This window comes from Takifugu rubripes, chromosome 2, assembly GCF_901000725.2.
Source record: "Takifugu rubripes chromosome 2, fTakRub1.2, whole genome shotgun sequence".
NCBI classification, from domain to species: domain Eukaryota; kingdom Metazoa; phylum Chordata; class Actinopteri; order Tetraodontiformes; family Tetraodontidae; genus Takifugu; species Takifugu rubripes.
Genome location: NC_042286.1, coordinates 13,557,589 through 13,569,251, shown reverse-complemented (window position 1 = coordinate 13,569,251; position 11,663 = coordinate 13,557,589). Strand labels below are relative to the sequence as shown.

At 46.6% G+C, this 11,663-nt stretch overlaps 4 protein-coding genes across 6 annotated transcripts; 2 read left to right on the top strand and 2 right to left on the bottom strand.

The window, feature by feature from the left end:
• Nucleotides 1-23: 23 nt before the first annotated feature.
• wdr89 (WD repeat domain 89) lies at nucleotides 24-2,368 on the bottom strand. 3 transcript variants are annotated; one of them, XM_029826255.1, is made up of 2 exons: nucleotides 2,279-2,368; nucleotides 24-1,473 (listed from the first exon to the last, which is right to left on the bottom strand). In XM_029826255.1, exon 2 carries the CDS (start codon nucleotides 1,452-1,454, stop codon nucleotides 315-317), a length of 1,140 nt encoding a protein of 379 aa, XP_029682115.1. In that variant the 5' UTR covers nucleotides 1,455-1,473; nucleotides 2,279-2,368; the 3' UTR covers nucleotides 24-314. The 3 variants fall into 3 exon arrangements, with proteins under 3 accessions (XP_029682115.1, XP_029682121.1, XP_003978680.2); XM_029826261.1 differs by lacking the exon at nucleotides 2,279-2,368 and adding an exon at nucleotides 1,598-1,983 and having other exon boundaries at nucleotides 24-1,468; XM_003978631.3 differs by lacking the exon at nucleotides 2,279-2,368 and adding an exon at nucleotides 1,598-1,982.
• Nucleotides 1,417-4,654, top strand: LOC105418884 (protein MLP1-like). Its single transcript, XM_011619988.2, has 2 exons — nucleotides 1,417-1,540; nucleotides 2,250-4,654. Exon 2 carries the CDS (start codon nucleotides 2,559-2,561, stop codon nucleotides 4,011-4,013), a length of 1,455 nt encoding a protein of 484 aa, XP_011618290.1. The 5' UTR covers nucleotides 1,417-1,540; nucleotides 2,250-2,558; the 3' UTR covers nucleotides 4,014-4,654.
• Nucleotides 4,655-5,165: 511 nt separating this feature from the next.
• On the bottom strand, nucleotides 5,166-6,541 carry yipf6 (Yip1 domain family, member 6). Its single transcript, XM_003978626.3, has 3 exons — nucleotides 6,423-6,541; nucleotides 5,962-6,310; nucleotides 5,166-5,848 (listed from the first exon to the last, which is right to left on the bottom strand). The coding sequence occupies exons 2-3, from the start codon at nucleotides 6,304-6,306 to the stop codon at nucleotides 5,501-5,503; spliced, it is 693 nt and encodes a 230-aa protein (XP_003978675.1). The 5' UTR covers nucleotides 6,307-6,310; nucleotides 6,423-6,541; the 3' UTR covers nucleotides 5,166-5,500.
• A 408-nt stretch (nucleotides 6,542-6,949) lies between these two features.
• snapc1b (small nuclear RNA activating complex, polypeptide 1b) lies at nucleotides 6,950-9,244 on the top strand. Its single transcript, XM_003978630.3, has 10 exons — nucleotides 6,950-7,236; nucleotides 7,324-7,480; nucleotides 7,558-7,698; nucleotides 7,910-8,014; nucleotides 8,084-8,239; nucleotides 8,322-8,375; nucleotides 8,454-8,516; nucleotides 8,595-8,724; nucleotides 8,795-8,865; nucleotides 8,947-9,244. Exons 1-10 carry the CDS (start codon nucleotides 7,106-7,108, stop codon nucleotides 8,998-9,000), a joined length of 1,062 nt encoding a protein of 353 aa, XP_003978679.1. The 5' UTR covers nucleotides 6,950-7,105; the 3' UTR covers nucleotides 9,001-9,244.
• Nucleotides 9,245-11,663: the final 2,419 nt, after the last annotated feature.

The window sequence follows — 11,663 nt, the reverse complement described above, 5'->3', positions numbered from 1 at the left end:
ACATTCCTCATTCTGGGAGCATCTTCACTTTAAATTTCTGTTTAATAAAGCACGTACGTCACAGGAAAAGCCATAATATTAAAAGGTGAAATGCTAAAAAAAAAAAAAAACACACTGTTTAGACAAACAAGAACACTCTGTCCATTTATGGGTGAGATGTAAAATGATGGAAGTCACGGTTCTGATTTGACCCGCAGAAATGTCAGATTCCTCCATTTAAACGGCTTTAAGAAATCAGCGAAGTGGGAGATTCTTCCTCTGCTGGATGTGAAAGTGTGCATCATAAAGCCCTTTTCTCTCTGCATGTTTCTGCTTTATTCACCACCTGGAGCTTCCTTCTTTTTGCTCTGGTCACCGTATTTCTTATGTGGCCTGCACTTCAGCCTCACAGCTGACTGGCTCTTCCTCGACTCCATTTTCCGTGGCGTGACCACGCCCCCTCCTGTTCTCCATAGCAGCAGCTGGGAGTCCTCGCCCCCAGTGACCACCGAGTCCTCCGCCTCGTCCCACAGGAAGCAGCGCACCGTGGAGGTGTGGCCGCCCACCAGGCTTCGCAGGAGACTGAGTCCTTTGTCCCTGCACTCCATCAGGTGGACCTCCCCGCTGTTCTTTCCACCGACCACCAGCAGCTTCTGGGCCTTCTCCAACCACCTCCCACCAACCAGGTAGTCCACAGCTCCTACATCGTCCAGGCTGCGAGCGTCAAAGGTGCTGTAGACGGTGAGGGGCTCATCGGTGTCCAGCTGTCGCAGATCCCACAGGTGGAGCCCCTCGTCATGGCTGAGGCACAGCAGCCGGCTGTAGTCCGCACCGCACCAACAGATGGCGCTGGCGGACGAGTTGCTGTTGCAGGTGGACAGCAGCGCTTCGTCCTCTGTCCCCCGACTCAGGTCAAAGACATTGACGAGACCGTCCGTGGAGCCGCTTGCCAGTCGGTCCTTGTCCCGAGGGTGAAAGCGCACCTGTGTGATGTCATCACTGTGCGACTCAGAATACACCCCGAGGAGACCGCCCCCTTGTTTCCTGACGTCCCAGAACACAATGAAGCTGTCCTCTTTGTTCACTTGTGCCGTTCCAGCACAGACGATAGTGTCACAGCAGCTCAGGTCGAAGCTGCAGTAGCTGTGCGACGGGTCACTTCGGAACACCTGCGCCGCCTGTATCGCCGGCCGCCGGACGTCCCAGCACCTGACTGTCCCGTCCGCAGAAGCAGAGTAGAGCAGATCGGGCGAGCTGTGGGAGAAAACAACCCCGGCAAGTGGCCCACTGTGACCTTTCAGCTGTCCCACAGAGTCCAGCGTGCTCTTATTGTGGAGGCGGATGGTGAAGTCAGAAGAGGACGCGGCGAGGAGGCCGTCTGGGTGCGCGGCCACATCCAGGAGGTAGGTGCGCTCCTCTGAGCAGGACTGCTGAGCAATGGACAGACCTTTGAGCTTCTCCTCTAAAGCGTCCATGACAGCTCAGAATGCTGCTCTGCAACATGAAATCATGACTCGGTCACGAAGGATTAAAGCAGTAATAAAGTGTGGCCCAAGCTAAGGTAAAGCAAGGATAGATATTAATGTATTCTGTGGTTCTTAAAAACATTTGATCCTACCTGCTTTTTCCAGGTCGACAAATACGCCCGCGCGCTATCATCTGGCACGCTTCAAGACATATCAGTACAAAATATTGCGTAAAAACTTTTAATAACGACCTAAATTTGAAGGCGAGGTTTTAAAAAACACTTTTTGCAGCAACAATATTATCGGCTCCTTGTGGAAGCGCGCGTGTGGGGTCTTCTTCTCTCGCGGTGCGGACGGTCGGACAAGCGCCGTGGGGCCGCTGCTGCCCCCTGCTGGAGCGCTAGGGGCAGTGCTGTGTCCAACAGGGGGATTTCACGGTCTTTGGTAGTGACCTTAAAACTGAAAAAAAAAATTCATTTGACGTTACATTTTTAAAGTCACTACCAAAGACACTCTTTACTACACCCTCCAACCAGCGTAGTAAAGAGGGGATCAATGTTCTGGAGTTTGAGCCAATTGGGGGAAACGCTGTAGGAAACTGAGGGATGCATTAGAGGTGAAACAGCAGGAAGCACAGGAGCATGAAGTGGGGTTAGAGGGGGAGGAAGGAACGAAAATGAGATTAAGTAAAACGAGTTTTTAATGCCTGAGGAAAATTGGAACTCGGAACAGGTGCTATAACATGTTCCAGGTCCAAAGACAATAACTAATTCATAATAACTATGCCACTCCCTTGTTGGTTAGCTGTTACAGAAGCGGTTGACATGAATTACCACCAGCTTTGATCCTTAAACCAGCAAAGAGACCTGGCCGAGGGGGATGAAGGTCACCACTTGGAGCTACACCATCATCGTCACCATGGGCCCTTGAGCAAGGCCCTAAATGCCATATAAAGTTTTTAACTATGCTATCAATTTATTTTTAGCCAATGTCTTTGAAGTGCTTTGATCCTTTAGAGTGATTTGATCCCCTGGCTTAAGGGAGTTACCAATAATTGCAAACATAACACAGCCAACAATATTTGTGGCTTTTAGCATTCCAGACGTCCATAAAATGAAGTCAAACCAGAGAAAAAGTGCAAAAAGTGGAAGAGAAAAAGACATCGAAGATGAAAACTCACCTTCGTTTTTGAGGTGGCAGGTGAAGACTCTGCTGTCGGAGAACTTCAAATGCAGACAGCAATTTGTTGACCAATCTGTTAAACAAGAACAGATCAAAAAATGCCTGGAGGATGAAACTGAAGCCTTAAAGGCAGAGCTGCAGTCTGTCAAAGAAGAGAGGAACTCGCTGAAGGCCAGACTGCAGCAGTCTCTCAATAATGAAGAAAGTGCAAAGAAAACTATCAGCAACTTGGAACACGACCTTGAAAAGAGGAAAAGGGCAACGGAAAAGCTCACTCTAGATTTTTCACAATACAGAGAGAACAGCGAAAGGAATGTAGAACAGCTCAAAGAACAGCTGAGTAACACAAATGCGAAAATGGAAGAAGAGCGGAACAGATTTAACAAAGCGATAAATGAGCATAACAAGGAGATAAAAAGAGTCAAGAAGATGGCCAATGTTCTGAGAACGGAATACAGTAATTTGATGAATAGTCATAAGAAAACATTGGCCAAGTTTAAACTGGTCCTTGAACTGGACGGAGTGGCAAATGGCGTGCTGAGCAATAAGCTCCACACAATAGAGGGGGACTTAAAAGAAAAGGAACTTGAGAAGATAGAATCCTTCAAAAGGCGGCTGAATTTGAAGGACGAAAAGATTCGAAAGCTGGAGGAGCTGAAAGCACTGAAGGGAATTGTGGAGCAGTTGAACGCAACCGTTGAAGAAAACCTCAAAACTATCGAGGGCAAAAATTCGGAGATAGAAACGATGATGGGGGAGATGCGGGACATCGTAACTAAACATAACATGAAAGGACAAATGAATGCTGTTCTGGAGTGTAAATTAACTGATGCTCAAGACCAAATCAAAGTCCTGGAGGAAGCAAAGGGGGAGCGAGACTTGACAGCCAAAAGCCTCCTGGAAGAGAAATTGCAGAGCGCCGAAGAGAACAGAAAGCTACTTGACACGCTGGTTCAGTCCAGAAACAGGCTGCGGCTCAGGGAGAAGAACAACAAGAAGCTGGACAGCAAAGTCCGGGAGCTGGAGCGGGAACAGTCCCAGTTCAGGGCAGATTTACACGCATGTGTGTCCCTCATGTCCAAACCCAAAGAGCTCAAGTCGAAGCTCGCCGCCCTCAAGAGACGCTACATAAATGATGAGTTTGAAATTAAGATAGCCAAAGACACAGAGGTCGAGTACCAAAACAGGATCAAAGAACTGGAATATAAGCTGGAATGCCAGGTGAAGATCAGCCAGAATCGGGAGAAGGCCATGAAGAAGATGCACCAGAGGATGGAGTCGCTCGACACCTTGGCGGCCGCCAGGGAAGTCCACTACATCCAGTTACTCAATACCGAAATTATAAAGACACAAGATTTACAGAAGAAAATCCAAGAAGAAAAATAACAAAGGCACCGAAAATGTCCAGTTGTCACGGCAACGGTGTGTGTCGTTACACTGCGACTGTAGGCAAGCACGGCGTGACGTGCACATCCTGAGATAATAGAATCCATGTAACAGAGAAGAACAGTTTTCTTGTCTCCTTTATTGAGTATGAAAACCTTTTAGGGACAGGAGGGCAGTGCACAGGAGCCGTTTCCATGGTTTCCGCACAGCACCAGCCAATGACAACGGGTTCCTGAGTACCGTTGGTATCTGAGTCTGGAGACTTCTTGTGGACCATCTTCTGAGCGGTGGATTGAATCTAACCACCGTCTGTTTGGCCCGTTGAAGGCGACTCTGGGCCATCAGGGAGGGGAAACAAGAGTTATTGGTCATTGACTAGTTCTGTGTTTAAAGTTTAAAGTTGTTTAATCATGATCTGACCTCTACCGGGTTAAAGGTGACCGATGTGTCTGGTCATTCTCTATATCTTTAGCTCTGGTGTGTGCACGCGTACTCCTATAACTGTGTTTTTGGTGTCAGATTGGGGCAGAGCTGCAGTGATGTTTGGCCTGTTGGAACTCTGCCTCCTTACACTCATGTCCCAGAGCTCTGAGGAGGTTGTTCTGACCTCAGGGTTTGGGTTTTACTTAAAAAAATTAAATAAAAATACCACAAAAACAGGATGATCTGGTTTCTGCAGTTATCAGACTGTTGATGACATCAACAGCTCAACAGGGTGTCTCAACTGGATTTCCAGCCACTTCTGACATCTTTGTGCCTGTTTACCTGCTCACTTTTCACATCTAGAGGTGTAAAATAAGTCCCAGAATGGTGGATGACAGGTGACCACCATGGCGCCCAGCAGGAGAGTGCACGATGAGCCACCAAGTCAAGGGTGCGAATGCTTATGTTCATGCAAATAAATATTTAAGAGTGTGTTTTCACACTGTCATTCCGGGTATTTAATATATGATTAATGAGGGACTCTCATAATAATTATAACATAATAATTAACTGTCTGCCCAGTTACCCTGACACTGATTCATTTTATTTCTGTCGAGGTCTTATTAAACTACCAGGAGCTCATTCCCTTACACAGCACAGCTCTGAGGATCCTTCAGGAACCTTTAGCTTGTCCCACCCATCTTGGAGAAGACAACATCTCAGCAGAAGTTTAAGGAAAAAATGTGCTCCAGGCTTTATTACATTTTTCAAAAAAAAAAGAAAGAAAAAAAAAAGGCCTCCATCCTCCTCGACAGACAGACGTTGGATTTAATCGGGGTTGACTCAGAAACAAACATTTTACATGAATCCGTCCACTCCTGCACTTTGAATCGAACCTGATGTTTCTCCTGAATGAGATGATTTAGACTAAAGCCCAGAATCAGCAGTCAGCTCAGCCGTCCTCCATCAAAGGCAAATGCTGGTGGTTTTTTTCCCTTTCGAGTCTTTTCTCTCTCTTAAAACCCCTCTCCCCTTCATATTAACTCAGACAGTCCTTCAGTCTTTTACTTGGATGTCGAGAACGTCAGAATAATCCACCCGATAACAAAGTAGAAGAGAAACACCGGGTACACCACCAGTGCTTTGCGGTTTGGCGGCTGGCTGTCGGCGAGGAAGGCGGTGGAAGCGAAGGTGGACCAGCCGAAGGACGCCGTCACTACCACCAGGCGCACGGCGAAACTCACTGTCCCCGAACCCCCCATCAGGACAATCCGACACACAACCATGGCCACCGTCAGAGGCAGGATGCAGTATCCCAACACACACAAGCTCTGAAAGAAGGAAATGTTGCCCCCCAGCAGCTTGGAGTTGAGCGTGATGATGATGGAGCCAAACCAGATGATGACGAAGACCTTTGAACAGATTTTAGAGGTTATGAGCACCCGATAATGAGATTATTATTACTCTACAGGATAGGAATTTTAATTCAACCACGTCTATGTTATTTCATCCAACGTGTCCTTACCTCTGCAAACTGCGGCCCCCCCTGATCGTCGCTGTCAGCCGCGCCGCCCTGCAGGAGCAGGGCCAGGGTGACGCATAGCAGCAGCGGGCCCCACAGGTCCCAGTCCCGGAGCAGAGCCGAGCTGCGCTTCGGGTACAGCACGTGAATGAACTTTTTCCCCACCGCTCGCAGATCCCTCAAAATGGTCTCTTTGACCGGCTCGTCCAACGTGGAGAACTCATCGTCCGCCTTGGAGGAGCCGACGGGCACCGAAATGTCTCCCTCCACCGGAATATCCTCCGAGATTGAGACGTCTGACAGCCCTGCGAGCTGCCTGCTGGCCTCCTCCGCCGCGGCCGCCGCCATCTTACTTTACAGCCAAGAGGTTAGCGGTGAGTTTCAGTTATTCAAGGAGTTCACACAACAATGGCAGGGTTTATTTGATAAAAGTTAGAACAAAGCAAAGCCCGGAAGCAATTTACGTTTTCCAGAGGTGCTGTAGTCGGTTCCCGTCTGTCCAGTTGCTCCGGCTGTTGTCCCTCCACGTCAGCTGAGGATTGTTTACTTCCGCAGGACTTTGGGAACGCACATCCGGGTGGTGTGTTCAGGGACATCTTTAAACGTAGGTTCATTTAAGTAGGTAAGCTACTGAGTGCCTGCTTTGTCGATTATCTTGCGATCGACGAGATGTTCGGCTGTGGTCTTTGATACAAAATGACAGGTTAAAAAAGACAAGCAATTATTTACAAACATACACACACACAACTATCACATTTCAAATCTTACTTTTTATTATCATATAGTAATTATCAAGTATTACCATTAATCTGTTAATGCCTGTTAAAATATTACTAATGTTTCTTTCAATTAAATTAATATATTTTAATGTAAAAATATGTTACAATGTGAACAACACTATGTACTATTCTCTATTGTGATCAGAAATGCCCAGAAATTCCTACAATAATGTATGAAGTAAATGCGTCACATATACTTTGTAAAATTCGGTCGCGTATCAATGACGTTTGAAATCTGCGACAGCATTATTTTGTGTCGTTTTATCTGCCCGTCGTTTGTGACGTTTTTTTGTTTTGTTTTAAATAGTTTTTTTTATTAACAGTTCCCGTAATCTACGCGTTCGATTTTGTGAAAATGAAGCAGTGACATGGACTTTTGTCTGAAGCAGGTGCAGTCAGACTGCGAGGAGCTACTGAGCCGATTCCAACGATCAGAATCTGTCCGCTTCGAAAATTTCTCCGAAATATGGAGGGAAATGAAGTTCTTCCAGATTTTCTAGTAAATCTAATCTCGAAACACACACACACACACACAGAGACATGGATGATAGTGTGTCATCATCACTCTTCTCATGATATTTTGCAGTGGGACGACGAAACGTCAAAAGAGAATGTTTGCACGTCTGATCCTGGACAAGGCCTACAGCTTTTTCCTGCCTCCATTCAGCTTTCAGATCCGAGTTGGAGCTCTTTACCTGTTGTACAGTCTGTATGGATGTCAGACAGCGTCACCTCAAGAACAGGTTGGAAACACATCATGGGCTCTTCAGGCATCTTTAATGGGGTCTTGCTTGAGTTAAAGGGTTTTCGTGTTCTGCAGATCCGTGTTCCTCTGAAGGACTGGGAAGACATAAAGAGGTTTGAAAAGGATGCAGTGGATGCTCAGCACCTGGATGTTGTTTACATACTGCGACAGCTGATGGCGCAGAAAGCTTTCTACTTTACCGCCATGCCCACCCTGGTAACGCTCCTTGTTCAGCACGAAAATGTACACCTAGATAACAATCAACCTAAAATAAATACCATCCCTAAACAAACAAGAGTTATGAGTGTCGGAGTGAGTAGCTGCCTTCCACAGGCTCTCTGAGTCTCCTACCAGTCCGCTTCTGTATGAATGATGGATCCAATGTTACAGGAACTAACATTAGCTCCGTGGCTCTTCCTGTCGTCAGCTCTCCTACAACAAGAAGAGGAAGTTGCAGAAGTCCCTGCAGTGTGTGGGCTTCATGGAACCGTCGTCCCGTCCTCAGGAGCTGGTCAGCACCGAGCTGCTGGAGGTGGGCTCGCTTTCAGCTGTTGTTCAGATTGATCGGGAACACACAATGAACTCTGAGCTGTTTGTGCAGGAACTAGCCCACATCCACGGACTCTATGGCAAGATGAAGGGATCTGTGTTCCCCTCCACAGAACAGTCGGCTTCATCCGTCCAGCTGATCCGTAAAGACCTGGTGCTGGAGCTGCGTAGAACCGTGGTTGACTTTTACCAGTGGCAGTGCAAGAAGGTGAGAAATGGAAGGTTCCTGGAACTTTCCCCCTCGTACGCTTTTCTTTGTGTGCGTGATGAGATCATGTCCTGTTTGTCAGGAAAGCGACGAGGATGAGGACGACGGTGGTGAGGGAACATCCCTGCAGCAGGAGGTGAGGAACATTGTGCAATAGAACATGATGTTCTGCTGTCGCTGGTTCTAAAGTGCCGGCCCGTCTCTGCGTTCTCAGTGCTCCAAACGAGCCGATCTTCTGGCCTCCATCAAGTCTAAGGCTTTCGGACAAGCCTCGGAGGTTTGTGGCACCCTCCTCTCATTCAGGTTGAGTTGTTAGAGTTAGTGGCACGTAGAAAAAAACCTCTACATCTCTCAGACCTGCAGGTCACGGCGCCACCGTCATGTGGAGCTGAACGTCAGCAGTAACGAGGTGGGGTCCTCAGGGTTCCCCTCGGCCCAGAGGCTGTCGCTGAAGGCCAGAACCAAACGGGACGTGCGCATCTCAGGTGAACCCTTCAGGTTAGAACGTTGAAGGTTTCTAATCTCTCAGATTCTTCAGCATTTCCCTGCTTTCAGGCGACATGCGGAAAGAAGCTGAAACCAGGACCCAGATCAACCGTCTCACTTCACTGGACTTTCCCGTGACGGTAAGCGTCTAAACCGCGACCGTCCGCTCCGTCACGCTCGCTGCAGAATGAGGGTCACATTTCTACGTTTGTTCTTTTCAGAAAAACATCCAGAAAACACAAAAGGAAGTCAGCAGCGAAGACGATGACGCCTGACTGGACCCGACCGGACCTGCTGCTCTCAGATGTTGGACTGTATTAGCTGCTTTAGCACATTTCCGCGGCGCTTCGGCGCCCAGTGTGAACATTAGCAGCTGTATTTTTAATGCTGGGATTTCCAGGTTTTACTCCCAACATTTTTGAAAAATGCACCATTTTTACCGTTTTACAATTTTTTTTATTATGTTTCAAGAAAAACAGGTAATAAACATCTTATAAATGGATGCGTCCAGCTCCACCACCAACGGTCCGCTTTTTAATAAGTCCTTCCCCATTAAAGTTAGGAACTTAACATTTACTTTTCAATAGTTGTGGGTTGTTTTAAAAAAAAAAAAAAAATTCACCTTTTGTTTTCGCAAATGCCTCATGCACGTAATTTGTTAATCTATTGGAATAGATAGTATCTTTGTGCACTGATTCATGACATAACTGTGACCGATAAATAGCCATAACCACAGTAATGTTTTGAAAGTAATTTAACATATCCTTTTTGTGAAGGATACTCAGGATGGATCATATTACCCACCCCAGCTTGTCTCAATGACTATCGTCCAGTAGCACTCACTCCTATCATAAAGTGCTTAGAGCAGCTGGTCTTGGCACAACTCAAATCCTGTCTCCCCCCAACCCTGGACCCCCATCAGTTCGCCTATCGTAAGAACAGGAGCACAGAAGATGCAGTCTCCACAGCACTGCACTCTGTCCTCTCACACCTGGACAATCATGACACATACGCCCGAATGCTGTTCATAGACTTCAGTTCAGCATTTAACACTGTCATCCCCTCCAAGCTGATAACCAAACTCAGGGATCTGGGCATCAGCACCTCCATCTGCAACTGGTTATTGGACTTTCTGACCAATAGACCACAACATGTGCGGTTAGATCATCACTGCTCCCCTACCCTCACTGTAAACACCGGAGTACCACAAGGCTGTGTGATGAGCCCATTCCTCTACTCCCTGTTCACCCGTGACTGCAGAGCTCTGCATGGTTCCAACACCATCATCAAGTTCACAGATGACACCACGGTGATTGGCCTCATCAAGGATAACGATGAGTTGGAGCAGTGGTGGAGCGTGTGTCCAGCTTCAAATTCCTGGGGATCCACCTCTCACAGGACCTCACCTGGACGACTAACTGCTCCAGTCTGGTGAAGAAGGCTCACCAGCGTCTCTTCTTCCTGAGGACTCTGAAGAAACACCACCTCTCTTCAGACATCCTGGTGAACTTCTATCGCTGCACCATTGAGAGCATCCTTACCAGCTGTGTTACGGTCTGGTATGGGAACTGCTCTGCCTCAGACCGGAAGGCACTGCAGAAGGTGGTGAAGACCGCCCAGCGAATAGCTGGAGCTCCTCTTCCTTCCATCGAGGACATATAGAGGAGGCGCTGTCACAGGAGGGCCAAGAAGGTCTCTAAAGACTCCTGTCACCCAGCGCATGGACTGTTCACCCTCACGCCCTCTGGGAGGCGCTACAGGAGCCTCCGGACAAAAACCACCCACTGCTGTCTCCCTGCTGAACTCCGACCCCTCCCACTTTACCTCCCTTCAGGCACAATAACCCCGTCTGGACTGACTGATTGTACACTCATGCTATTTGCACTGATTACATCTGTTACAATAATTGCACTATTTACATCCGGTTATTTGCACTACCCACATCCGTTTATTTGCACTACCCACATCCGTTTATTTGCACTGCTTTCCATACTTTGCACATTTTTACCATATTTTATCATTATTGTATAGTCAAAACATACGCATAGTTAAAAACTGCATAAATAACCTCTATTGATCCTGTAGGAAATTCAGCACCATAGTTACAGCCTGTATATATATTTATCTTGGTTGCAATGACTTTTATATACCCTGTACATATCTGAACTCTGTAAATACAAACATATAGATTGATATCATAAACATACATTATTGTGTGTATATATTGTATATACCCCATCACAGTTTTATTTGCTACTTAAGCACTTCTGGTTAGATGCTAACTGCATTTCGTTGCCTTGTACTTGTGACATGTGTAATGACAATAAAGTTGAATCTAATCTAATCTAATTTTAAAAAAGTGAACATGTCAAAAGGAGCCCAACGTAGATCACTTTTATACTGATGATCCCTCGCTCAGTCTGCGTGGGGGGGGGGGCATCTACAGGAAGGGCCAGGGCCTGTGAGACAGCAGGTTGCTCTCTGATGCTATAGAGACTTGAACTTCTGGAGCAAAATGAAAAACTTCCTGCCCAAATACTCATTATTTGGTTATTGTTACCTTTGAGGTGGTTAGCCGCTATGGTAACTGATCAGAACAAACTTAGCTACGTACGAAAAGAAAAATGTTGAAAACAATATAAGTAACAGGGTTGCATTGCTTTGATTGACACAATCCATCATGTCAAAACATGAGATTTTTCATAGTCAGACCAATTAGGCTAATGATGAATTCTGCTGAGTCATTTGCTAGTTTTCCCTCTTTCACTATAAGGCGAAAATGTTTTAGTAACCGGGTTGCGTGTATGTCGAGGAACACAATTTCAGAGTATCGCTACTAATATTTAAAATATGTCTGCGATAAACCTAAATGTGCTGACGGTTACAGGGAAAATGTATCAACAAAATCAAACAAAAAAATTTGAGTTGGTGATCAAGA

Excerpts from the sequence above, each read along its gene's own strand:
- snapc1b (XM_003978630.3), top strand. The coding sequence starts at position 7,106 with ATGGACTTTTGTCTGAAGCAGGTGCAGTCAGACTGCGAGGAGCTACTG. Across the intron at positions 7,481-7,557 it reads CAGCGTCACCTCAAGAACAG|ATCCGTGTTCCTCTGAAGGA; the intron begins GTTGGAAACACA and ends CGTGTTCTGCAG. Across the intron at positions 8,376-8,453 it reads GAACATCCCTGCAGCAGGAG|TGCTCCAAACGAGCCGATCT; the intron begins GTGAGGAACATT and ends CTGCGTTCTCAG.
- LOC105418884 (XM_011619988.2), top strand. The coding sequence starts at position 2,559 with ATGAAGTCAAACCAGAGAAAAAGTGCAAAAAGTGGAAGAGAAAAAGAC.
- yipf6 (XM_003978626.3), bottom strand. The coding sequence starts at position 6,306 with ATGGCGGCGGCCGCGGCGGAGGAGGCCAGCAGGCAGCTCGCAGGGCTG. Across the intron at positions 5,849-5,961 it reads GGGGGCCGCAGTTTGCAGAG|GTCTTCGTCATCATCTGGTT; the intron begins GTAAGGACACGT and ends ATCTGTTCAAAG.
- wdr89 (XM_029826255.1), bottom strand. The coding sequence starts at position 1,454 with ATGGACGCTTTAGAGGAGAAGCTCAAAGGTCTGTCCATTGCTCAGCAG.